The 25,498-nt window shown below is 46.3% G+C and overlaps 6 protein-coding genes across 7 annotated transcripts in view; 3 read left to right on the forward strand and 3 right to left on the reverse strand.

Annotated features, from left to right (window-relative positions):
- LOC6902406 (serine-rich adhesin for platelets) overlaps window positions 1-2,626 on the reverse strand; it is a 58,472-nt gene extending 55,846 nt beyond the window's left edge. The window contains exon 1 of the mRNA XM_015181516.2: window positions 1,926-2,626. The gene's annotated coding sequence lies outside the window, so the exon portion shown is untranslated. The remainder of the gene's footprint in view (window positions 1-1,925) is intronic.
- Window positions 2,627-4,530: 1,904 nt separating this feature from the next.
- On the forward strand, window positions 4,531-6,207 carry CycK (cyclin K). Its single transcript, XM_001355814.4, has one exon. The coding sequence runs from the start codon at window positions 4,837-4,839 to the stop codon at window positions 6,106-6,108; it is 1,272 nt and encodes a 423-aa protein (XP_001355850.2). The 5' UTR covers window positions 4,531-4,836; the 3' UTR covers window positions 6,109-6,207.
- Window positions 6,208-6,373: 166 nt separating this feature from the next.
- LOC4816230 (uncharacterized) lies at window positions 6,374-9,599 on the reverse strand. The gene is made up of 5 exons (XM_001355815.4): window positions 9,198-9,599; window positions 7,672-9,117; window positions 7,323-7,607; window positions 7,132-7,261; window positions 6,374-7,073 (listed from the first exon to the last, which is right to left on the reverse strand). The coding sequence occupies exons 1-5, from the start codon at window positions 9,537-9,539 to the stop codon at window positions 6,907-6,909; spliced, it is 2,370 nt and encodes a 789-aa protein (XP_001355851.4). The 5' UTR covers window positions 9,540-9,599; the 3' UTR covers window positions 6,374-6,906.
- A 202-nt stretch (window positions 9,600-9,801) lies between these two features.
- retm (real-time) lies at window positions 9,802-18,465 on the forward strand. The gene is made up of 6 exons (XM_001355816.4): window positions 9,802-10,439; window positions 14,681-15,610; window positions 15,668-15,926; window positions 15,991-16,109; window positions 16,747-17,110; window positions 17,178-18,465. The coding sequence occupies exons 1-6, from the start codon at window positions 10,377-10,379 to the stop codon at window positions 17,456-17,458; spliced, it is 2,016 nt and encodes a 671-aa protein (XP_001355852.3). The 5' UTR covers window positions 9,802-10,376; the 3' UTR covers window positions 17,459-18,465.
- Window positions 18,466-19,384: 919 nt separating this feature from the next.
- Acox3 (Acyl-CoA oxidase 3) lies at window positions 19,385-22,637 on the forward strand. 2 transcript variants are annotated; one of them, XM_015181518.2, is made up of 8 exons: window positions 19,385-19,473; window positions 19,820-19,979; window positions 20,217-20,354; window positions 20,423-20,913; window positions 20,970-21,718; window positions 21,779-21,933; window positions 21,999-22,286; window positions 22,353-22,637. In XM_015181518.2, exons 1-8 carry the CDS (start codon window positions 19,460-19,462, stop codon window positions 22,461-22,463), a joined length of 2,106 nt encoding a protein of 701 aa, XP_015037004.1. In that variant the 5' UTR covers window positions 19,385-19,459; the 3' UTR covers window positions 22,464-22,637. The 2 variants fall into 2 exon arrangements, with proteins under 2 accessions (XP_015037004.1, XP_001355853.2); XM_001355817.4 differs by lacking the exon at window positions 19,385-19,473 and having other exon boundaries at window positions 19,725-19,979.
- A 585-nt stretch (window positions 22,638-23,222) lies between these two features.
- On the reverse strand, window positions 23,223-25,304 carry Fic (FIC domain protein adenylyltransferase). The gene is made up of 3 exons (XM_001355818.4): window positions 24,047-25,304; window positions 23,786-23,989; window positions 23,223-23,728 (listed from the first exon to the last, which is right to left on the reverse strand). Exons 1-3 carry the CDS (start codon window positions 24,961-24,963, stop codon window positions 23,329-23,331), a joined length of 1,521 nt encoding a protein of 506 aa, XP_001355854.3. The 5' UTR covers window positions 24,964-25,304; the 3' UTR covers window positions 23,223-23,328.
- Between the last annotated feature and the right edge of the window lie 194 nt (window positions 25,305-25,498).

Here is a 25,498-nt window from a genome sequence, read left to right on the forward strand (position 1 = left end):
AGCAGCAGCAGTAGAGATATTGATGCGGCCATAACCATTTCGGTTGAGTTCAACGCCGTTGCCGTCGCCGTCGCCGACCGTCCCGTCCCGTCACATTCGGAGTCTCTTTGGAGTTTTGTTCACGCTTCGTGGGTATCTGCCGGTCGGTGGTGGTGGTGGTGGTGCTGCGGCTGCAATTGCAATTTGCAACATGCAACAGATCCTAAAACAATGCACAACACACACTACACAGCACACCACGCACCAGCACCAAACCACCGACTGCATTGCCAATCAAAATTGTTAACATATTGTGCAAAAAAAAAAATGGGAAAAACAACTCAACAACTCAGCGGCAGGCTACAACATTTACATGGATGGTGTTTTAGACAAATAACAATGGAATAAGCCCTGCACGGCTGCACTGTGAGAAATAATCATACGATAAGCCAAGTAATTGTGGGGCAATTTGAAGGGAAAAGATGGTCTTCTGACTTTGAAAAGAGATGCAAATCAAAAGGAGATTAAGTTTATATGCAGATTGACCTACACTGTGAGAAATATTCATATAAACAGCTAATTATGGAGTAATTGTTAGGGAAGGAGCCGCCCCGTAAATTCCTTCGAATAAATCGTTAAAAAAATCCAAACTCCAGACAGACAACCGCTAAGGTATCACATACACCTATAATTATGACGCGTAGGGTAGCAACAGGCCTCTTTTCTCGGATTTTTCGGTTGCACCCAAACGACAGCAGCTGCAGCATGCCACATGGCTCACCTCGATGCTCGCTGCCCGTTGCTGTGGCAGGTTCAATCAACTCTCGCTCTACCTCTGCCTCTTTTCTTTGAGGCAGAGAGAGAGCCAGGTAGAGAGGGAGAGAGTACCGCACCATGTGCCTTAATGGCCTTGGCTTACGCCTGGGCCAACACACTCGAATTAGCTTGTCTCAGCGGTTTGACGCGCCCCATGGATGATCTAATCGTCATACACTTAGCACTTAATTGTGGCTCCTCCACCGACGACAGCGCCGCTGACTGCGCCGAATGCGACTGCCACCGCGGCGATGATAAATCACAGTCTCAAACCAGCAAAAACAACAACCACGTCAAATATTATTCATATCTGAAGCTAAACACGAAGTGATTTTACTCAAAATCTTAACTGAATCATCGGAGGGGATCATCTAAGGCGGAAATAATGCACTTCCGAGATGCTTTTTCATTGAATGGAATGCTAAATTTCAAAAGGGAAACGTACTAAAGTTTGGGTTAAAAAAAATCATAAGATAGGATACTCTAATAAAGAGAGAGAACCCTTTAAAGATCATACTTTGTGTTATACTTTGGTATAGTTCAAGGCGGAAATAGTGCGTTTTCAAAGTGCTATGTGAAAAGCACATTCCAGAAAGCATTTAGGAAATAATATTGCAGTTTAAAACGTACTTTATCGTGAAGAAAAGTACTTAAAGTAAAAGAAAAATGATCTTTCAAAGAAATATTGCAAATACCTTTGAAGAAAACTAAAATACAACCCGTGCAGAATCACAGGGTAAACAATCGAGGGCTTCAACCCTCACTGAATCATGTGGCAGAATGATGCAAATTTCTAACCGAATTGAATCACAGAGTAAATAATTTATGGTTTAGAAAATCTGATCTAATATTTCATTTAGATATACTATACGTTGAGACCAACTGAATCATCAGAGGATATAATCTAAGGCCTTGGGGTACCCTTTCTAATACCTATTTCATTTTGAGATACAAAAGTATTTAAGATACTGAATCATCACAAGCGATAATCTAAGGCAAAAACAGGTCAGTACAAAGCCTCGCTTTGAAATATAATGAATATTTAAGCCCAAAATGAATCATCGCAAACCTTAAACCATATTCTATATACAAAAATATAATATAGTAGTTCCAATCTATGGTTTACTCACTTATTTAGCGTTATAGACTGAGGTATAACGTAAAAAATATTCCAATTGTCGACTGAAGATAATCCACATAGAATGATTCCAAAGAATGCATGCAGTAGAGAGACACATACATATGTACAAGCGTGTGTACGTGAGTGTATGATGAAGATGGGTAGAAGATACACAGAGAGAAAGATGGACAGAGAGACTGGTACTGGACTGATATCAAGAGAGAGCGCAGCGACGCTATAGTTGCACGATCTTCTGGTTATAACTTTTTGCAAGGCATTTTCTGATTTCTGCACGCCTATTTATCTCTATTTTTTGTTGTTGTTTTTTATTTAACCCGCTTAGCGTATAGTGTATTATTATTGAAAAGAAAAAACTTTTTCCGCCTAGGCAAGCACTTTTTTCTATAAAGTATAGCACACTGAAAGCCACTTTTTGTTTTCTGATGTGTTGTGTTGTGTTTTGCTGAGGAAGAGACCGTAGCGTAGCCCGAAACGAACGCGCATTAAGCCGGAGATGGTTGTTGGTTGGTATTTCAAAAATACTACAATACAGTACAGTGCATGTACTTGTGTCTGTGCGTGTGTGTATGTATGTACAACTGTTAACTGGGGGCCCCGGGTATTGGCCAAAAGGGAGAGAGCGCGCTCGCGATCTCCGCTTGTTGGTCTGGCAGTGGCGACGTTCAAAAAGTGACTGAACAAAGCGCAACGAAGCTGCAAACGTGTCTTAAACATTGGAAACTAGCCGCGAGCGGCGAGAGAGTGGCAGCAGGGAGAGCGCGATCCAAGCCGCAGTAAAAGCCAAGAATGAAAGACACAAAGAAACTGGTTAGGCTGCCTTCTGCTTCTGCTTGTGCTTCTGCAGACCCGGCACAATTCTTGGCCAAAAGAAGCCACCCAAAGGAAGCTCCCCCCCCCCCCCCCCCCCCCCCCCCCCACTCTTGCCAAGGTTAATAACATTTTTGTAGGCTTCTGCTGCAGCCGAGATCGGTGATCGGTGGAAGAAGAGACAGCATGTACATAACTAAAGGGAACTATAAATCTGCAACTCCTTACCTGTGCACCCTTGGGCATCTCTCTCTCACTGTGTCTCTGCCTGCCTCTGGCTTGGGAGACTTCCTCAACGAAAATAGAAACTCGTTTTCCCTCGAGGAACTCTCGCAGTTGTATTTAAATTCAGCCAGGCCGTTGGCGGTTGGTTGGTTATGCAAAAAAGCAGACAAATCTTCCCACTGCGACAAAAGTGGGCGGCACAACAGGCCAGGCATTCACGTGAGACTCCAACTCCAGTTGGGAGTAGTCGTTCCAGCAGCGTCCGGCACATAGCCAAAACTCCTGTTAGCTGCTCCTAGTACAAACGGGTCCCCATCCCCGTTCCGTTCAGTCCATTCGAGTGGTCCGCGCTCTGTTGACCGCATTATTGGATGTCTGCCGAAGAGGCAATTTGCAGTGAGAGACGGACAACTGGAAAGGCTTGTTATAAATAGTTTCGTACCTCAACTATGCCAAGGCGCTGCAGTCGCTGCTAATTGTCGTCGAAGCATGGTCATGGACGAGAGCAACAAGTGCTGCGGCGGCCTGGCGACGGGCGCTCCAATTGCTACAGCCGGCTTTGAGCGCTCGGATTTCGCTACCGCGTTTAAGTTTGTGTGTAATTTGCGATACCAGCAATTGCAGGGGCTGCAATGACAAGCATTAGACCACTTGGACACCTCCATTACGTTAATAACTATAGGTTTAAAGCAATAAAAACAATTTATTAAGCAAAAAAAAATGCAAAATGACCGCGCATTTATCTATAACATCTGACCCTCAGAAATATACCGAAATATACCGTCTCATTTTAAAAATATACCGTAAATATACTGACGAATTCCAGATCTATTTTACATATTCCTCGTTTTTGATATTCCGTCGAATATTACTAGTTATATAACAAATTTAGCCCTGCCCACATAATTTTATCTGATTAATGAATCAATTCCCTACTTGACTGGTTTGTTTTAAATACTTGCTTTTATTGGATCTTGTCTAAAAAAGGTTTAGCGAAATAGGTCAAACAAAAAAAGTTTTAGCGAAATGAATCAAAAAAAAGAAAGAGGATAGGCGTACAGTATACTGTATGGTTAGTGCCGGATCGTAATGAGGCGGTATATTTAAACCGAACACGTGAAAATCTAACTTTATAATGATACCAATTTTAATACTATCCCGTTAAAGTTACCAACATGGCAAGTACCCTGCTAAAAAGCATGATGTAGGAAACGGCCGACAGGATGTCCTGATGTGTCGTGTTAATATTCCACAAATAATTGCGGGATAGTCCCCTTGAGCGACTGTCCGAGTGTCTCCAGCTGTCAGCTTTTAAACTGTCTCAGCCTGAATGGTAGACTATCCAAGGTCAAATTTTCCCCGAATAACATTCTGAATCAGCTTCAGCTCTATCCAGTTGGGTTCACCTTTTCAATGGTTGGGAAATTGCAGTGCCAATAATCACCATATGTGATCCAAGAACAGTAATTAAAGTAAATAAAATGGGACTTATTTGTTGTGAAACCTTACCTATCGACTGGTGCGCGCCAAATAGATATATACATGTTTTGGCGATGTTTTAGCATATCGATACATCATTTTGTACTGTTTACCAACACCCCCTGCTAGGGTTGCCAGCCAAAGACTGAAAAGAGAAATATTTTTCCACGTATTAAAACAATTGTACATTTATTTATAAATAAAACCAAAGTTAATAAGTTAGAAAGTTTTAAATTAGAGTAAAGTGTAAGATTCGTTGCCCTGCCATGCCCATGTCGTGTCGAGTGCTCCAGTACCATCCCTAGCACTCACTGCAACACGCACCACACCGCCGAAACGGAACCCAACCTGCGCACCGACCGCCGTCCCCCAGGAGCCGGAAAAGAGCGATGCCTTGCTGGTATTATGACAAAAAGGAACTGCGAGAGAGAACACCGTCAATTCTGGATGGCATCACATACGAGAACGAGCGGCGCTATCGCAAGGAGGGCGCCCGCTTCATCATGGAATGCGGCACAAAGATGGGACTCGGCCACAACACGATGGCCACCGGAGTGGTGTACTTTCATCGGTTCTACATGTTCCACTCGTTCAGGAGCTTTCCACGCTACGTCACCGCCTGCTGTTGCCTCTTCTTCGCCGGCAAGGTGGAGGAGACGCCCAAAAAGTGTCGCGACATCATCAAAACCGCCCGCGGCATCCTCAACGATAACTATTTCTACTCTTTTGGGGAGGATCCCAAGGAGGAGGTAATGACACTGGAGCGCATTCTGCTGCAGACAATCAAGTTCGACCTGCAGGTGGAGCATCCTTACACATTTCTCCTCAAGTACGCCAAGTGCTTCAAGGGCGACCAGCAGAAGCTACAGAAGATGGTCCAAATGGCCTGGAATTTCGTCAACGACTCCCTCAGCACGGTCGTCTGTCTGCAGTGGGAGCCGGAGATCATAGCCGTTGCGCTCATCCATCTGGCCAGCAAACTGAGCAAATTTACGGTCCAGGACTGGGAGGGCCGGCAGCCGCAACACCAGCGCTGGTGGGACATGTTCGTGTCGGATGTGACGATGGATATACTGGAGGATATATGCCACCAGGTGTTGGATCTGTACCAGTCCACCCAGAAGGAGGCACAGCTACCGAACAGTCCGCCCCAGAAGCCCCCCAGTCGCGCCGACAGTCCTACAACTGTCAAGCCCATGAATCCCAGTGGAGGAGGAGTACCCGCCCAGCAGCAACAGCCGCCGCCACCGCCGCCCACAAACAACAGCAGTGGCAATGGCAACCATTTGGACCTCAACAATATACAGAGCATCAAATCGCTGGCCAATGCAGTGCCCTCCGCCGTCAGCTGCATCAACAACAGCAACAACGATGCACTGACAGTGGTGCAGCAGCAGCAGGCGCCGCTGTCGGGACCCACGCCGCCTGGAGGAGGGCAGGCCAACTATCACATGTACCATGCGCCACCGCCACCTCCGCCTCCCGTAGTGCCTATGCCACAGTATGCCGCAGCAGCATGGAATGTCCAGCAGCCGCCGCCCACGCATTATAATGCTGCCGTTGCGCCGCCCCCACCAATGCCCCCGAATATGGGGGCTCCTGGGGGCCCAGGCGGTGGCTATTACAATGCAGGACGACAGCCGCAGCAGCGATACCAATAGACAGAAACACAAAACAGTGGGGGAAGTGGAAGCGAGCGGCTTGCAAGTACAGATTATACATATTAATAATTAATAAAGCGTAATTTTATTAAAAACAAACATTCTCACCGTTTTACATCAAATCGGAGTCGAGTCGAGGGTGGAGCAGGGCAGGAGGAGTCGAGTCTGCCTGTTGTGTCTTCCACTAATATCCTGGATGATCCTCTCCTTTGGGGCTGTCTGAAGTGTATGCTGAATGCTGTATGCTGTGGCGTGTGTGTCTGTCTGAGATTTACTTTCCTACTTAGAGTTTATTCAGATTTCTTTTGTTTCCTTGTTTTTGTTTTTCAGTATACAAGCTAAGCTATGTACGAGTTATACATAATGATGTATTTATGTATTGTTGGATGTTTATATATATATATATATGTATATATATGGTATATGCGTATGTAGGTGATATACGTTTAGAGGGCGTGTGTGGCATATACATAGATAATGGGCGGGGGCGGTACTGTACTGTAACTATATCGATATTGCAAAACTCGGTTAACGATTAAATTGTTTCGGAGTAACGTTGTACGGTTACACCCTTTCTCTTTTTTTTTTGTTTTTGTTTAAGTACACACTAAACATGTGGGGGATTCTTAGATTCTCTCCATGGATTCTCATACGTTTCCTCAATCGGAATTTCAACATAAAACGCAGCTAAGCATACAATTTTCATTTGATTTTTAGTGTGTGTTGTGGGTGTTCGTGTTTCTGTCTGTGGATGAATGTGCGTGTGCGTTTGCATTTGCGTGTGCGTGGGTCCTTCCTCTAACATTTGCGCGTTAATGTCAGCTCTCCACTTTCATAATACTGCGGTATCATCAGAAACTCGGGCAAAGAGCGCCGCGTCGCCGAAGTTGAGGTTGAGGAGCCGGCAGCAGCCGCTGCTGCAAACGATGATGCAGCTGCCTGGCGCACAATTTGACCAACTTTTCCTGGTTTTACAAAGACAAAAGTTATCTGAAGCCCATAAAGCACTAATTATTATGTTACCCATCACATTGGCGCGATGGAAACGCGCATCCAGTTGCCGCAAAACAGAGAGATCTCGATGGCGGGCCCAGGAATCCAAAATATCCGCCACCTTAACGGGCACCAAAGCAGTGGTTTCCCCTTCGCTTGTCTATGAATAAATGTTACAGGATATTAAACGGTTTGTGCATCGCTCGGACTGCTAGTCGTACCCTTTTAAATTGCACATGAAGCTGCTGCTGGGTGACCAGATCGATCAGCTTCTTGAGCTTGCGGTGGTTGCACTGCCGCTTGGAGGCCTGCAGCAGCAGCTGCTTGAGATTCCCAGCATTGCTGACTGGCGGCTTGGATAGCTGTTCGAAGTATGTGTGCAGCAGGGATTTGTCATAGGAAATTTGTAGCTTGTCCAGCGCCTGCACCAGATGCTCCTCATCGCACAGTTGTCCTGTGGACAGACGCGCCACCAGCGGCTCAGTCGAAAAGCTTTGCTTGAGCAGCTGCAAAAAAGGGCAAGCATTTAAGGAACAATCCCTATAAAGGACTCCCTTAGAGCAGCCTCACCTGCACGCCGCCAAAATTATTATCACACGAAATAAACCTTTGGTTATAGGCGGGACCCAGACTGGGACCGGCACCAGCCGCACCGCTATGCCAGCCGGCAAACAGGCCACCAGCCTCATCAAAGTAACCTGGCGATCCGCTGCGACATCGTGTCTGCTCCGCCCGGGTGTAGAGGGAGAGACTGCTGCCTCGGTTGCTGCCCACCCTGCGCCGGCACTTGGTGCAGGTGCTCATATCGAGGGCCTTGCCAATGGTGTTGGCCAGAAACTCCTTCTCTAGACAGTCCAGGCAGTTTTCCTCGTTGTTGCTCGTCAGGTCAAAGTGTGCCATAGACGAGGATGATGCGGCCATGGCCACCACGGCCGCTGCAGCCACCAGCATGGGAGCCACCGTATCGGCACCCTGCAGCGGCAGTTGCTGGCAGGAGGATGCGGAAGTCGCTCGAAAGTCCGTGCAGCTGTAGCAGCGCTCATCGAAGCTGGCCGAGGGCTGGGAACGCCGCGACTTCGACGACGAGCTGCTCTTGGACATCACTGACGAGGAGTTGGACAGTCGCTTGGGCTTGGCGCCCGTCAGCTTCGGTTCGGGATGATCGCTGGGCACGCTGGTGCTCCGACTGAAGCTGGAGCCGGTGTACAGTGTGCTGGGCAGGGATTGGGCCAGCGCTGTGTCCGCCAGCTGGCCAACGCCATGAGGCTGACCGCCCTCATCCTCTGTTCCGCCAATCAATTCATCCAAGTCCATGTCCACGCCACTGCCAGTGCCGTCCTTGATCTGATCCAGGTTGAGACTAATCCGGGCAAACTTTTTATTGAGACGCTGCTTCTGCTGCTGCAGGGCATCCTCCTGGGGGAAATCATCGATGGGCGAGCTGTACAGCTGCCTGCCCTGCGTGGGCGTGACCATGCCCATGCCGCTCATCTGGCTGTAGTCCCGCTGCATCAGCAGAAGATTGGCCTGAGGCAGGGCGCCGAGATCCTGGGCACCGCTGGCAAACTCCAGCTCGGAGGAGGGATCCGGCTCGAAGTCCATTTCCAGAAACTCGGTTTCATCATCGGCGCCGAGCAAATCTGGAAGACCCACGGGCAGGCCAAAGTCGAGATGGTGCCGTCCGCTTCGTCCCATGGCGGCGGCATCCATCGAGAGGTCAAAGTCGGCGCCGTCGCCGCGATACGCGTACACACAGTCGTCCGAATTGAGGGATATCTCCTCAGCCTCCACATCGTCGTCGTCGAGCAGGATGAGATCGTCGCCGTAAAAGTTGTCGCTGGCGTAGCTGAGGTTCTCCGTGGAGTTGTTCATGGAGGTGCGGCTGGAGCTGAGGCCGCCGACACCGCCTCCACCAAATGCCGCATCGGTGGGCGATAAGGCAGCGGCGGCAGCTGCCATTCCATAGCCGGCTACATCCAGATCCAAGGCGCAGTAGGCGGCCGCCGCGCCTGCAATCTGTGTGTGGGGGGGGGAGGGAGAAAAACGCCACTGAAAATTGCATATACACGATGGAGTGAGAGCGAGAGTGCACTTGCCTTATCACCGACGGCACCGCTGCCACCGCCTTCGGTTTCAAGAGCCGACACAGCCACAGCCAACGCCGCTGCAGCGCAGTCTCCTGTCCCCACGGCGCCACCACCACCCCCCTCATCGTCGGCGCCTATGGTAGAGGCTGAGGCTGGTGTTGTTGGTGCCTGTTTTTGTTTCGTGCCCATTGTGGCCCCTGTCGCACAATCGATTTGTCTGAGGAGTTTTGGATGCTCGTCCGGCACATCGGAAGTCGTGTACTTGTTCACGGCACTGCTGTATTCGACAAGACTGTTGTTGTTATTAAGATTTAAACGCCAATTCAATTTATTTATTTCACGAAAATCCATTCCATCTAAAGTCTAGGGATGGCAGACAACTATCGATTGCGGTGCTCAGAGCGTATCGACAGCACAAGCAGTGATATGTTGTGCACGATATATCATACCTACCTACCTACCCAAGTCTAGTTTGGTTTTGAAATTAGTTTGAAGAACTTCTAACATATACCCTAGATGTAACTGTCTTAGAAATATGAGTTACAAAACTTTTATTGGCTTCAGTATTAGTAAAAATACATGGAAGTAAGTTAATAAGATTAAAAACATAAAAAGGCAAGCACAGCTTCTGAGATTCCTGAAATTTTACATTGTCGACACTTGGAAATATATTTCAAATAAATTCCAAATTCATAGTATATCGACTGCCTGCCAGTACTATCGCCACCAGGCCACTCACGCAAACGGCAGAAAACCATCGATAGCCACCCATCGATAGCGCAAGCAGCGCTTCTGCTCACGCTGTCGCTGCCGCTGCTGCTCCACTGCTCCAACAATATCACTAACGTTTTGCTCCACCAAGAGAGAGAAAGGCTTTCCCCGCTTTCCACGGCCAGCTGCGGTTGCAACGCCATCAACAACGACCCAAACACGCTGGGGCCTGTTTGCACAGGAATACAACCATAGAACGGATTGAGAGCAGTGTTAAAATAAATCTGTGAATAATCATTTGAAAGTGTCATGAGAAAGTATAGCTCGTAAACGGAATAATATACTTCTCAAAATTGAACTGTTAAACGGGGCCGAGAACCACCCACGGACTGTAGGAAATACGGAAAAGTGCAATAAGTGAAAATTGATTTTTAACCAGTGTCAAGTGTGAATTGAGAGCACAGGAACAACAACAAGATGGTGCAGAAATTCCAATCCCCCGTTCGGGTCTACAAATATCCCTTTGAGCTGGTGATGAAGGTGTGTATCTTTTGTTTGCAGCAGCAGTACCAGCACCAGCCGTGTAGGCGTGTCTCTTCCGTGTCGCCTCCACACCCGCCATCACTGCTCTGCTCTGCTCTATAGAAATGTTTGTTTTATTTATAATTTTCGTGATTAATGCTGGTTACAACACATTCTTAATTATGCGAACAGCAGCTGTTGATTGATTTTCATTCGGAAGCGCAATCTTTCCTGCACTCGGATTTCCCTTGCAGAAGATAAATAAAATTAACCTTGGACAGCCATAATTTCCCCCTCTCTGGGCTCAGAGAGAGCGCAGCGCCTCTGTCCAGCTATCTCACTCTATCTCTGGTGGTGCTATCTTTGTCTGTCTGTAGTTTCATGAATGGGAAATCGCTCTCATAACAAAAGACGAGAGGCTGTTGGAAAAGTGAGAGGGGTTGGGAGGCGGAGAGGAAAGGATTTCTTTGGAGGCCGCAGCTTTGGATACACTTACAGATCGTTTGTTTCTTAAAACATTGAATATTGAACATTGATATGATGTAACAAATGCAACTGCAGATTTGTGCTTCAAAAATAATGGCCAATGCACAGTTTTAGCCAGAATTTCAGGGATTTTATTCCCTTTGTGACAAACATCTGCTTGAAATCATAGTACCCTCTCTCAGAGCGTACAATGCTAGGGGAGAGGAAGCCACTATCCTATTGAATGAAGAGGAGCACAGCGGGAGAGAGAGATAGAGATAGCTCATGTTCGTGATTTGCATTCGCAAAAGATCCGTCCGTCTTGTCTCTCACACAATGGGACAAAACTCACAATTGAGACAGGAAATAAGCGATTATGGCCCATTTGTACAATAACAATCAGTGAAAATGATACACCATAAAAGCACGAAAAACTATATAGTACATTTGAATGTGTGTGTGCGTTATACAACTGATAACAGTACTGCTGTCAGATACAGATACAAATGTCTATGGTACAGTGGACACTGGTTTTAGGGTGTAAAATACTTGCGACATGGTTACTTCAGAGGTTTACTTGATATCTTATCTATTAGCTTTTATAGCCTTCCATCGAGTGTTGACTGTATTAATACACCCGTATTAAAACATTCCATCAAATTGGCTTATATTCTATAGACATATTTTCCTGATAAAATCCCACCAAAACAACAGCCAATCCCCGAATACTTTGTGACGCATTTTCTATACATGCACTTAATATTAATTATCTAGAACTTATCATAGGAAAAACCCCCCCTCTTTAATTAAATTTCAACACAACAGATGGCGCAACTAGTTTATTATCAGTATTTATTAAAAGCAAAAAAATATATATTATTTTCTGTAGTTGGCGAGTCCAAAAGTCCAGAGCATAATGTCATTGACTCGAAACATGTTTATCCATGGGACTCATTCATGATAGTATAGTATATGCCATATGCCTTTCAAGTAAAGAAAAACTAATTGGCTTAACAGTAAATAATCGCATTATACTATCTATCTACCTATCTATCTGTCTGCCCCATCTATCACCCACTGAACGAGTGGTCACGTTTTCAAATGTTCATATGAAAGGTGCCCCCTGTCTCTGTCTCTGTCTCTGTCTGGGCTGTGTGTGGAGGCAGAGGATGTGGGTACTCAGGGCATTACGAGTGTATGTCTGATTGGACAGTTTTTTTTGCGAGCATTATATTCATCACTGGGAAGGGGAGTGAACCAATTCATGATATGATATGAGTTAAATTATAGTTTCAATTGTTTGGTGGCGCAATAAACGCAATAGGCATTGTAAATTCCTCTTTGGTAACTGGTACGTGGCAATACCAAGGCCAGACATTGGATATCTTTTCACCAGAGCCCCAGGCAAAGGCAGCAGAACTTTCAAATTAAGTAAATAAATATCAGGTGTCAAAGCTGAATCAGTTTCGAAGCAAAAGTTTTTGTGAAATACTGCAATCAGGTATCCAATTTCCACAAAAGTTTTTTGCTCTTTTTTCAATCACTAATGCGAAAAGATTTGGGACTGAAATTGGAAATCAGTTTTCATTTCTTTACAAAGATTTATAGATCTAGAGATTTATTACTGCGAAGCTAACAATCTTTAATCCTCAATTATAGTTGTCTCCTCGAATTGACAACAATTAATTATAGGCAACTTCAGCAGACAGAAAGAATAATTCATAATATTGCATTATTGACGTAATATCCAATAGGCTGAAATGCATTTGCGGCGGTAGATCAAGGTCATCCTCGATATACATTTGTTTGGCTCGGAGCGACGACACCGCGACACTACACACGCTCCCGAGTGTCGAGAGACGCGAATGCGCCTCGCTTTGAAACGAGTCGAGTGGGGTCTCGGGTGGGGGGGGGGGGGGGGGGGAGAGAAGTTTCAATACGATACGTATACGGCGCCCCCATACGTCACATGTGCCAAGTGAATTTGCACACTTTCTATATATAGGAGAGCCGCTGCGAAAAGCGAAAACAAAAGCAGAACCCGTGCCACTGACACTCACTCCCTACTGCCTACTCCCCACTCCCCACTGCCATCTGCTTCTGCCTCTACCTCTCCGTCTCCCTCCCCCACTGGTTGTTTTTGAGTCACTGTAAAAGTCGAGCGAACGAAGCAACGAACCGACAAAGTTTTTAATGGCCAATTAGCATATACCATGACTCCACGGGAACAAGGACAACTCATCCATCCGTTGGGCAGGACGAACAGAAGGGTTTGTTTGTGTGCGGGATTGTTGCTTGAACTCTCCAAATCGACCATAAATCTGTCCAAGACCGAGGCGCGAGACCTTTAGGCCCCCGTGCAGAGGTCGTAAATCGTCGCTCATGTGGTTGTTCACACGTTTCCAGCAGCTAAATAATTCAGCCATCGATGGAGGCTCGGGACCCAACAAGTTGTCCTGGGCCTCGATTTTTCCCAGACACACTGCGGACCCGGCCCGGACCCAGTCCGTGGCGACACAATCTGCCTTGAACCTTTTAATTATTAAGCAAGTTCGGCTCAATTACGTACAAGGCGCGGCGCGGTGGGGCAGGGCCTGTCCTGTCAGAGGAAAATGTCGGCCTTCGAGTGCATCTTAAAGGACACGCGACCATGGATGGGTGGATGGGCGGATGGGTTGGTGGGTGGGTGGCCTTGGTGGCCTTACTGGGGCTCTCTTGGAAGTTCCTTCTGTTCTGCATAATTTGTAAACTTTTATTAGGGCATGCATGCCGTTGGGTCTATGCTTTTCAAAAATCAATGAGGTCTTAGCTTCTGGCACGACATTCCGTGTGAGAATTAACAGCAGCGCCGCATTTGGTAATTATAATAAATTGCACACACACACATACAAAATTTAGAAGGCAATTCCTTTTTTGTGCAATAAGCAATTTGTGTTTCGATTTTGCCAAGTACAGTTTTTGTGTGTGCAATAAACAGACAATCATCTAATGAGAATTCCAGTGGCGAGAAGTATCTGCACAATGAGAGAAAATTAGACGGAATTTCCAACTGAAAGAAAACATTCTCACAATTAGAGAGATAGCAAAATTATCTACACTTTCCATAGAAAATATATTCTGGGATAGAAGTCATTTCTCAATGGAAATTCTCAATGACTCCTAAAAGTAATTCCAGATAAGTATATTCCCTTTGTGTCGCTGTAAGTTCTTACTTGTTCAAAAAACCCACTTTCTGGTGTCCTTTTTTTCGCCCAGTGTAGCTGTAGATGGCCGTGTGGGGAATGCGGCGTAGTTTGCTCATTTGTTTATGCCACCCGACGAGATAAAGCTGAAGAAGCTCTCGCTGGCGACCATAAAAAGAAAGAACTAGGCCAAAAGCAGCACGAACCACAGATGCTCTAACTCTAATTAGAGCAACTAAAAATAGCACCTGTTTGTGCTCTCAAATATTTAAGCGTGCAATTATGAGATTTTCCAAACGAAAATTAATAGAAAATATTAAGAGAAAAATCCTTAGCAAGAGTATACCAATAATAGCCTTTTGTGTGTGTGGAAATTTTTGGCAAATATTTTGCAAATGTTTTGTGTACGAGGGGGTGGAAGGGGGGGCAGGGGTCCGGGCAAAAGTCCTAGCCAAGTTCATGTTCATAAATTGGCCCACGTTCAAGGCCGATTGGCATTGTGCCCTAGCGTTACAGAGTGGCTGTAAAAGGGCAAGGAATCCACCCTAAACCTCTGAAAAATCTCAGTAGTTTCACGCTCATCTCATCCTTTTTCTATCTATATATTTCTAGGCCTATGAGCGACGCTTCCCCAAATGCCCACAGATGCCCATAGTCCTTGACTGCGATGTCATCAAGATTGAGTCGCTGGAGAACGGGGCCAAGACGAACACCACCCGCCGCTGCAAGCTGGCTGTGGATGCCCCCTACATCTTCAAGAAGCTGATTGGCGTCGATTTCGTATACTTCCTGCAGCACAACTATCTGGACATGAGCAACCGAACGCTGAGCATCGAGGCCGTCAACGAGAGCTTCTCCTCGCGCATCGAGATCTTCGAGCGGTGTCGCTACTACGCCCATCCGGACAACGCCGAATGGACGTGCTTCGATCAGACGGCCACGCTGGACATCAAGAACTTCTTTGGCTTTGAGCACTCCATGGAGAAGATGGGCATGAAGCAGTACACACAAACGACGCTCAAGGGCAAGGAGATCATTGAGTATTTCATCAATCAACTGGAGCAGGAAGGCGTCACACATGTGGACCGTTGGGTGCCGCCACTCGATGCCGCCAAGTCCCCAACACCGGAACAGAAACAGCATCACGATATCCTGCTCGATGGCGACTTCATAGCCCGCAATCTGGGCCAGCTCTCCCCGATGCAGGAGTCCAAGCTGCTGGAGCTGCGAAAAATGCTCGATGGTGTCGATGATCTGGAGCGTGTGCCCAGTTATCAGACCATCCTGCGTTTCTTGTCAGCCAGGGACTGGCACGTGAGCCAGGCCTTTGCCATGCTCTGCGACTCGCTTCAATGGCGCAAAGAGCATCGCATGGATTCGCTCCTCGAGGAGTACACCGAGCCAGCGGTGGTGGTGGAGCACTTTCCAGGCGGCTGGCATCATCACGACAAGGATGGCAGGCCCATCTATATACTACGATTGGGTCACATGGATGTCAAGGGTTTGCTAAAGAGTCTGGGCATGGAAGGGCTTTTACGCTTGGTAAGTTTTCGAATCCCAAATAGTGTCTGGATCTCGTGCTGATCTTTCTGCCAATAGGCCCTACACATTTGCGAGGAGGGAATACAAAAGATCAATGAATCTGCGGAGCGTTTGGATAAACCCGTCTTGAATTGGTCTTTGCTGGTGGACCTGGAGGGCCTGTCTATGCGCCATTTGTGGCGTCCTGGCATCAAGGCCTTGCTGTACATCATCGAGACGGTGGAGCGCAATTATCCAGAGACCATGGGACGTGTGCTGGTGGTGCGAGCGCCTCGAGTGTTCCCCATTGCCTGGACCATTGTGAGCGCGTTCATTGGTGAGTGGGTTTTTCACTGCCTTTCCCCTGCCTCTGTTATATAATCGTTTCCTGCCACACACAGATGAGCACACACGCTCAAAGTTCCTGTTCTATGGCCCCGATTGTGAGCACATGAAGGACGGTCTGGCCCAGTATATTGACGAAGAGATAGTCCCCGATTTTCTGGGCGGCCCTTGCAAGGTAAATCGATGATATACATAGATGTTTACATATGTAGCTCTCTTTCGATATGTAGTTTTGCAGTTTGTTTGGGAAACGGCAGTGTAGATACAAGTATATTTGATTCGTTATTTATTTGTTTGTATATTTTTTGTAAACATTTATCGCCTCTTTCGCGGCTCTGCGGTTTGCTGCAGACTGTGGCGCATGTGTCGGAGCAAGTCAGTCAGAAATACTTTACGCATTGTTATTTAGCTAAATGCGATTGTGTAAGCAGCTCCTCCAAACTATAAATACTCTTTCTCGTTGCGCTCTCTGCGATATGTCATGTGTCATGTCACCGCCCAGTATAGTATATTCCTTTGTCCATCGTTCGTTTTACACATTCTTTGTTACACTCTTTGTGTCCTTTATCGTCTTTCTTTTGTGTTTTTCTGTCTGCGAACTGTGTCAAGTCCATACATATGTGCGCCGCTCTGCCGCTGCTGCTTAGCATTGACATCCGCAAACCATGTCCCATGTCCTCATGTCCGTGTCTACTTTGTCTCAGTTGAAACTGTCTTTAACTGTCTTAAACGCTTACTTCTAGCCAAAGATAGATCTTCCTTTCAGCCACTATAAAGTTCTATAAATAAAACGTCTGCTTTATGCTTCCCAGACGATGATACACGAAGGAGGACTGGTGCCAAAGACCCTCTACAAGGCGAATTCCCTGGAGGATCATGATGATGATGTGACCATTGTCTCGCCTGGCGCTGGCGCTGGCGCTGCCACTGCCACTGCCAGTGCTGAGGCTTCATTGGCTCCAGTGGCTCTGGCACCTATGAAGCGCCTGTCGGCCAACCATCAGCATGACCATCAGAATCTGTACAAGAGTGTGGATCTGAAGCCTGGATTTAGCCACGAGCTGCTCATCCGCAACGAGGACCCCAAGAGTGTGCTGACATGGGACTTTGATGTGATGCGCAACGACTTGCACTTTACACTGTATCGCGTGACCCAGGAGCTGCCAGAGAAGAATGGTATATGAAACACATACCCCTTTCCATTTGAAGGAGTTTTCATTGTTATTTTTTCTCCCTCCCTCAGATGATGCTGTTTCCTACTTTGATCTGCAGGACTTTGTCGAGGGCACCAACTACTTCCGGGAGGAGCCCACCCTCATCTGTCGGCACAAGGAGAGTGTGCAGGGCTCGCATGTGATGCACCATAACGACAGCTATCTGATGCACTGGTTCAGTCCGTCGGGGGCTCAGCTGAACCTGTTCTATGAGGTCCTTAGCTCTGTCAACTACAAGGGCTCGATGACCAGCCTGCAGTCGGCCTTCTCCTCCAACTCGTCGGCGGCCAGCTCAGTGCAGAGTCGATGATATGAGACGAATGGTGAGGGTGGAAGGGGTGCTGCTGCTGCTGCACGCCCGTCACCGCTCGAGGAGCCCCTGGAGGCGGCGGACCTGCTGTCAGGGACGTTAATGGAGAAGAGCCTCAATCTGTACGACACGCCGGATATATTCTTTTAAGCGGACACCACACCACAGCTGCAATCTCTTCTATAGTTTAGTTCTAGTTTAATCTTTAGTTAATTTAGCAAAATGTTTAGTTTCGGTTCTTAAATTATATTTAGCAACGTTTCTTTCTGCACCGCAAACGATTCTGTATATCTACGAATATAATCACACGAATATCTCAATACTTGATTAGTTTAAGCCAAAAAGAAATTATGTGACTCTCATACGTACGGTTGTAACCCGAGGATGGAAATTTTAATATATCACACACGACGCAACATTCATTTCGCAAAAACCAATTTGTCAATTAGTATATATTTTAGCAAGTATATATATTATATTTAGCAGCTTAAACGCAAATTAAACTTAGAAATTACGTAAATATTTTGGTAGGAACAACAGCTGCAGCTGTAGCTGCATTTTATAATGCTTTTTATATCAAATGCAAATGCAAATGCAAGCGGAAGAGAAATTATGAGATTTACAAGCAAACAAAAATCTATTTAATCAATGACTAACGACTACGTGTTACCTAAATAGTTTAATTCTTCAAAATCGTACCGTTTAGAGGATTTCAAAAATGATTTTAAAAAGCATACACACAGAACTTGAGTACAACAATACAATACAATACAAAATATACATACAATTTTAATTTGTGCTCCAAATTAGCTGCAAACGAAATCAATATTTATGACTTAAGAAACATGATAATCACTAAATAGAGGAATAGAAATTTATTGAACAAAAAACGCCAAGAAACGCAAGACCGATAGACCGCGCATTGCATGTTAACTAAGTGTAAGTCGTAATAGTAATAATAAATATGGCATCATCAATAAAAACCGATTAGATCAATTAAAAATGCATTTGTCAAAGTGCTGTCCTGTCATTTGTCTGTGACGCAAATACTGGGAAAACAAACAGGTGGAACGGATGGTAATAGGAATTCCTAGTTCTAAATTTAGTAAGTATAAGTGCCTAATTTGGCACAGAGCCTCTTGTTAACTTAACGGATCCGCAGCTATTGGAATACTGCAAAATAAAATAGTTTCAGGAAATGCAATCTAAAACGCCTCAGATTTATTAAAGATACCACAAGGAAAGCTGACAAATTGGAGCTTAATTAAATCGCAATAAAAGTCGATTTACGAAATATCTGTCATAGAAATAAATGGTCGTAGCTCCAGTTTTTATTAGAAATATACTTTCTTTGGTTAATATTATTTAAAAATATCACATCCAATTATTATTTAATTCCTCTACACTTACAGCCTGCAATTATCCAAGTTCACCGCCAATCATTTACCTGCAGTAAAAACCTATATTTTTCACTATCTAAGATAATCAAAAGAAACTTCACAAGTGTTTGATTAAACATACACTATCTCTACGTAATCGCAACCTGCTTTCCTTTTCAAACCAAATTTGAATACGCGCCAATGTCTGTAGCTGTAATGCAACACTGAAACAACAAATATCGATATGTTCTTTTCCTTATATTCGCTCAGATAACCATTTTAATTTATGATTTTGTAAAAATAAACTAAAACCCAGCTGCCGTTCTTTGCCGAACGAACAAGTGCACAACAATGTGATATGGGTTTTGGGCCTTTACCATGTTTTGGGCTCTCTTATCTTATCCAAGGCGGATGCCCACCTTGAAGAGGCAATTCATAGCCGGCCCGGCCGACTGGCCATGAATGTCGGATAAGCTTGGTAAATCTTATCGCTGGCCACTTTCCTTCGACCTTTTTCCAATAATAGTTCGGCATTTGTTAACTTTCAAAACAGTTCGAGCAGAGCCGTGACCGTTAGCACATCCCACAACAGACGGAGCAATAGAAAGAGATAGCAATAGACATGGTTGCAATCAAGTGAGTACTCGCAATTTCAACAATTGCAGCGCCGCAGACCGTTCTAAAACCTTTTTTTAGACAAAATCAAATTAAAGAAAGCATTTCAAACTAGCCAATCTTGTAGAAAATTGAATCATCAATGGGATAAAATTATGTGTTTAGGGCTGAGGGTCCTATATAGCTAGTAATCCTAAACCGAATAGAAAAATCGAGGAATATGATTTCGATCATTGACAACGAACGATTAGCCCATTGTCGACCAATCGACCAGTACTATCTCCACGACAATGGCCAGCACCGAAGACGGGCATTCCGCCGTCAATCAAATAAATGAGATTTTAACTTCATTATCGGATTATTACAGCGAAGCGGATAATGGCCAGCAGGTGGGGAACATTTTCGACGACAAGAAGATCTTTCCGGAGTTCCGCAGCGGACCCTTGGACGTCTACAGACAGAAGGCCAGCTTCTGCTACAAGCGGATGAACGTGCTCCTGGAGGGCGAAGAGCACATTCGACTGAAGGTAATCACCGACATTAATTACATTTTAATTGCTATGCCAAGCTTAGCCTAGCATTAAATGTGGAGCAATCGCTTCTGTGGTGCGGGTACAAAGTACAATGTCTCTTTTTGTGCTGTTGCCTTCCTGTCTTGGGTGTTATCTGAACGAAAAAGTGCACTTAACCCGCCACCTAATCTTAGCGAAGCCTTCTTATCTGGGTCGTTGACTAATCGAACTTACATCCCACCTTCGACACAGCACAAGGTATGGCAATGGATGGAGCAGCACCCGGACTATCAAAGGGAGCCGGAGGTGGCCACACTGGAGCGTACTCGGGAGTTGGCCAATAAGCGGCAGCATTTGCTCTGGGAGCAGCATTTCTTTGGTGTGAATGAGGTAAGAACACGTCATAGATAATAATAGCAAATTCCATTCGAAATAATTGTATCTCTCTCCCTTTTTAGTATTTGGGAACACCTCATCTTCTGTTGGCCTTTGGTCAGGCCATCTTCAGCTATGACTTCAGCAGCTCCGTGAAGTTTGGGCTGTCCAATGGCATGTTCCCCAGCACCCTGGTGTCCAATGGGTCGGGACGTTTGGGCAAATACATTGCTAAGATCTCCGATAATCGGATTTTGGGCGCATATGCCCTCACAGAGTTCTCGCACGGCACCAATGCTTTGGGCATGCGCACCCGTGCCACTTACGACCTGAAGACCAAGGAGTTCATCATTCACACACCTGATTTCGAGGCATCCAAGTGCTGGGTGGGTAATCTCGGCAAGACCTGCACCCATGCCATTGTCTATGCGCAGCTGTTTGTGCCCGACGACAAACATCAGGGCTTGCAGGCCTTCCTGGTGCCCATTCGTGATGAGCGCACGCTGTTGCCCTTCCCGGGCGTCACAGTGGGCGACATGGGCGAGAAGATCGGCCTGAATGGCATTGACAACGGGTAGGTTCCGTCTGCTACGGCAATTGTCATCCGATTCTAATCCAAACCTTTTGTAGCTTTGTGAGCTTCAATCAGTATCGCATTCCCAAGGCGAACCTCTTGTCCAAGGCGGGCGACATTGATGCCCAGGGCAACTACAACAGTCCCATCAAGGATGAGCGCAAGCGACTGGGTGCCTCGCTGGGCGCCCTCTCCCAGGGAAGAGTCAACATCACAGCCATCACGTATGTGGCCTTGAGCAAGGCCGTCTCCATAGCCACCCGCTATGGGGCAAGCCGCAGGCAGTTCGGACCCAACAACAGTCAGACGGAGTGGCCTGTGATTGAGTACCAGTCGCAGCAGTACCGTCTCATTCCCCACTTGGCCACCACAATCGCGTTGCGTGTGGCTACGCTGTGGATTGGCAAGGAAAACGTGGACATGACCATGAAGGGCTTCACTGGCGAGGATACCTCGAAGGCGGGCATGGAAATCCATGCCATTTCGTCGGCCCTCAAGCCAGTGGCCACTTGGGCTGCCCGCGATGGCATCCAGGAGTGTCGCGAGGCCTGCGGCGGACATGGCTACCTTAAGGCTGCTGGTCTGGGTGATCTGAGGAACGACAATGATGCCAATTGCACATACGAGGGCGAGAACAACACGCTCATTCAGCAGGCCTCCAATTGGTTGATCAGTCTGCGTCGCGGCAATGCCGATTTCAAGGCTGTGTCTCCGCTAGAAACGGTGTCCTTCCTGAGCGACATTAACAGCATTCTGCAGACCAAGGCCGAGGAGCGCACGCCCGCCCAGGCATTGGATGCAAACAGTGAGTGAACGACTGCTTAAAATCTTATATTATCATGGATTAATCTTTGTCCATTTTAAGATCTCCTGAAGGCTCTTAACTGGCTCACCGCCTGGCAGCTGGAAACCACTGTCAAGCGTGCCGAGCAACTGCAGCGCGAGGGCAAGGACGCCTTCGAGACTCGCAACAACATCCAGGTCTTTGCCGCCCAGAAGCTCTCCATAATCTATGGCGAGGTGAGTGTCTAGGAGTCTGACCTTTGGAATGAGCATCATCTGACCTGCCTTGTAACCCATTTCAGCGCACCATCTACTATGTGTTCTACAAGTTTGTGAACAGTCTGCCGGCTTCTGCTGAAAAGCAGGTGCTGCAGCAGCTGCTCTCATTCTATGGCGCCCATTTGGTCACAAAGTACTCGGCCATATTCTATCAGGGCGGATATTTCCGCGATAGCCCGCACATTGAGCTCTACCAGCAGGGTATTCTGCAGCTTCTGCCAATCCTGAAGGATGAGGCTATCGCCCTGATCGATGCCATTGCACCCACAGACTTTATTCTCAATTCCCCGCTGGGCATGAGTGATGGCAATGTAAGCTTTATGACTCCTTATACTGCCATGTCTGCCATTGCTAATGTGTTCTTTCTATCCTTTCAGGTCTATCAGCATCTGCAGAAGACAATTGTGTCCACTCCTGGTGTCTTTGAACGTCCCGAATGGTGGCGCGATGTCACCTACAAGGATTATCTGAAGCGCGCCAAGTTGTAAGGGGTCTGGCTCCCTCTCTCTCCACTTAAATCCATTTTTACATTCACAAATGTGCAATAATAAGTTACTTAAGTTCGATGATGATTTGTTGATCGCTAAGCGATGTTAATTACATTATAAAATACGTTCCAGAATTATAGGAAATACATTATGACACAAAAAAGATCAAATTTATACCAGTTTTGGGTTTAAATATCAAAACTTAATAATTTAGAGGTTGTTCCTTGCGAAAAGTTTTGATTTATGGCCAGAGAAGGTCAAATCTTAACAAAGAGAATCTGAAGGCAGCATACAAAAATCGTGTACTATTGAAATTTATGGGAATTTCAATTATGCATCTTACTATTATATCTCTGGTTTTATTCCATAAAAATCCGCCCACAAATGACATATTTACTGCCTTTCAGCGATTCAGCCTCTAGATTTTGAGGGACTCCCAATCCACAGCTCAAAAACTATTCCCAAGAACACTTCTCTGCACGATCTCTCAATAGGAACACAGAAAAGATAACCCTTAAAGAAAAAATACAGTATAAAATCAGTTTCTTAGGATATGTCATATTTACACGTTGTCCAGGTTACGCGATTCCCCTGAACTTGGAATAAACGCCACAATTCCTTGGGTTTATACAAATACAAATTGCTACCTAGTTTATATAGAGCACTACTGATTGATTTTGTTTGTGCACTGATTTGCATAATCTGTCGCAGCAGATTGTTGTTTTTTGGTTAGTTCTTTAAGCTTAAATACGATCACAGTCTGACAAAAACGGCATTTAGAGCGGATTATTTGCTAATTAAAAATATACAGAAATATAAATAGCTGAAGAAATTGGCTAAGAAATTGGTGGGGTTTCAGGGGGTGTCAGGGCTGGAAGCCGGAGCCGGAGAACTCGTAGAACTCCGGTATTGATGCGCTTTGAGCGGAGATGTGTGGAGACCTCATCTGTGCCAGCTGCTCGCCCGCCTCACTCTCCGTTTGGATGAGCATGGGTATCTGTTGGGGCAGGTCGCTGGTGGCCCACAAATACAGGTCCAGCGTCTTTTCGGTGCAGTCCGCAATGAAACGCACAAAGGGGCGTATGTCTCCCTCATTCGCCAGCTTCAAGAAGTGATAGTACTTGCTGCGCTGCTGTTTGGGAATGATTACGGGCGGATAGCCAGCCCTCATCAGCAGCGTGTTCATCAGGAGACGCGAAGTGCGTCCATTGCCATCGATAAAGGGGTGTATGTGCACCAACTTGTAGTGGGCATAGGCAGCATAGCTATGAATAAAACATACTATTGAGTACTTCCGTAAGTTTGAAGGTTTCTGCACTCACTTTACAGGATGCAGGGAGCTGCTGTGCTCCGAATTCAGCCACCGCTCGAAGCGCTGCATTAGCAGGGCCAGATCCCCAGGGCCGGGCGGCACATGGCCACCCACATAGACCTGATTTCGTCTAAATTCTCCGCCCTCAATGGGATCCACATGTCCTAAAACGCGTCGATGCAGCTCCAGAATGTCCTTGATGGTTATTTCCAATCTTTGAAAGATGATTTCCATTAGGAAATGGTTAAATATTATGCATTTAGGGTCTTACTTTTGCACGAGGCTCGCATTAATGTACTTCATGGCCAGATCCATGCCCAGGATTTCGTTGTGCTCATCGATGGACTTGCCGTCGACGGCCATGCGAGTCTCCAGAATGGATCGCGTCTGGGCCAGTGTCATGGTGTTGCCCTCAATGCCCACCGAGTGGTAGATGTGCTGGAAGTAGGCCTCCTTCTTGGCGCGACGCAAAGCAGAGCTGGACTCGTGTATAGCGGACAGCGCATCTCTCTTAGAGTCCAGGGATTGCAAACGCCGCTCATCGAGTGTTTGCACCACCTCTGCAGTGCGCTGGCGATTGGCCAGAGCCTCCGAGTTGCTCGGACAAAGGGTTAAGGCTTGAAAGTAGTACTGATCCGCCAGCACGATGTTGCGTTGGTTGTGCTCCAAGAACTCCCCATAGCGCAGTAGCACCTCCGGATGCTTGGGCGCCAGGGCCAGGGCATGCTCGAACAACCGCGAGGCCTTGTCATCCTTTCCCGACAGGTGCATATCCTGGGCCAGGCGCAACGCCCCCAAAGCCTCTTTTATGTTGGTCTGCTCCGCCTCCGAATAGCTTGCCAGAACGCTGTCGCTAATGCTCTTGTCGTAGAACTCCTTGAAGGCGTTCAGCTCCTCCACCGAGTACACAGCGAACTCTTCTCTCGTCTGCAAATAGTGGGCATTGGGCAGATGATGCAATTGTCGCAGCCGCCAGCTGCTGGATGATGTCAGTGCGTGAAAGGAGAAAGCAGCAAAGCTCCCCGCAATGAAGAACAAAGCGAAACGATAGAATTGAACGCGTTTTGATGTTTTGGAATGTTGCTCCTGTTGCTGTTGTTCTTCCTTGACCTTCTCAGGGGGTGGACAGGTGGTGGCTTCCGCTTCCGCGTTCACTTTCTCGCTGGCATGAAGGATGGTCATGGCCATGGTCCGTTCTCGCCTATGTCAGTTTATGCTTTACACGAATTTTGGCTACGTTGCACAGCAGGTACATTTTCAACTATTTCTCACTAATTCTGAGGCGTGTTTTACTCTATTATTTCCACAAGTTTCTGGCGAAAACCAAACACCACGTATTTTGTGTTTCTTCTTCTTCTTGTCTCTATCGTTATTTTTTTTTTACTTTTCCTATATTCTGTTTGGTGTTCCTGACTAGTTAGGACATTTAGCACTGAACAAATAATTTTAGCAGAAAACGAATCAATTTTCTACTAGACTGGCTAATTTTTAAACACTCACTTTATTTCGCATTTTTTTAAAAAATTGGTTTAAACAAAATAGGTCTAGATTTCTACGTGATATCTACATGTGCTACATGGGTGTGTTAGCACAACAAGGTGAATACATTAAGCGATATTTATATCAATATTTTATCAGCGTTAGTCGATACATATCGAATAATTTGCACGGTGTGCGACCTGGAAAGGGGTGAACATTCAAATACTTTGCGGTCTTTGATTAA

Source organism: Drosophila pseudoobscura, chromosome 4, assembly GCF_009870125.1.
Source record: "Drosophila pseudoobscura strain MV-25-SWS-2005 chromosome 4, UCI_Dpse_MV25, whole genome shotgun sequence".
Classification (NCBI taxonomy): Eukaryota; Metazoa; Arthropoda; class Insecta; order Diptera; family Drosophilidae; genus Drosophila; species Drosophila pseudoobscura.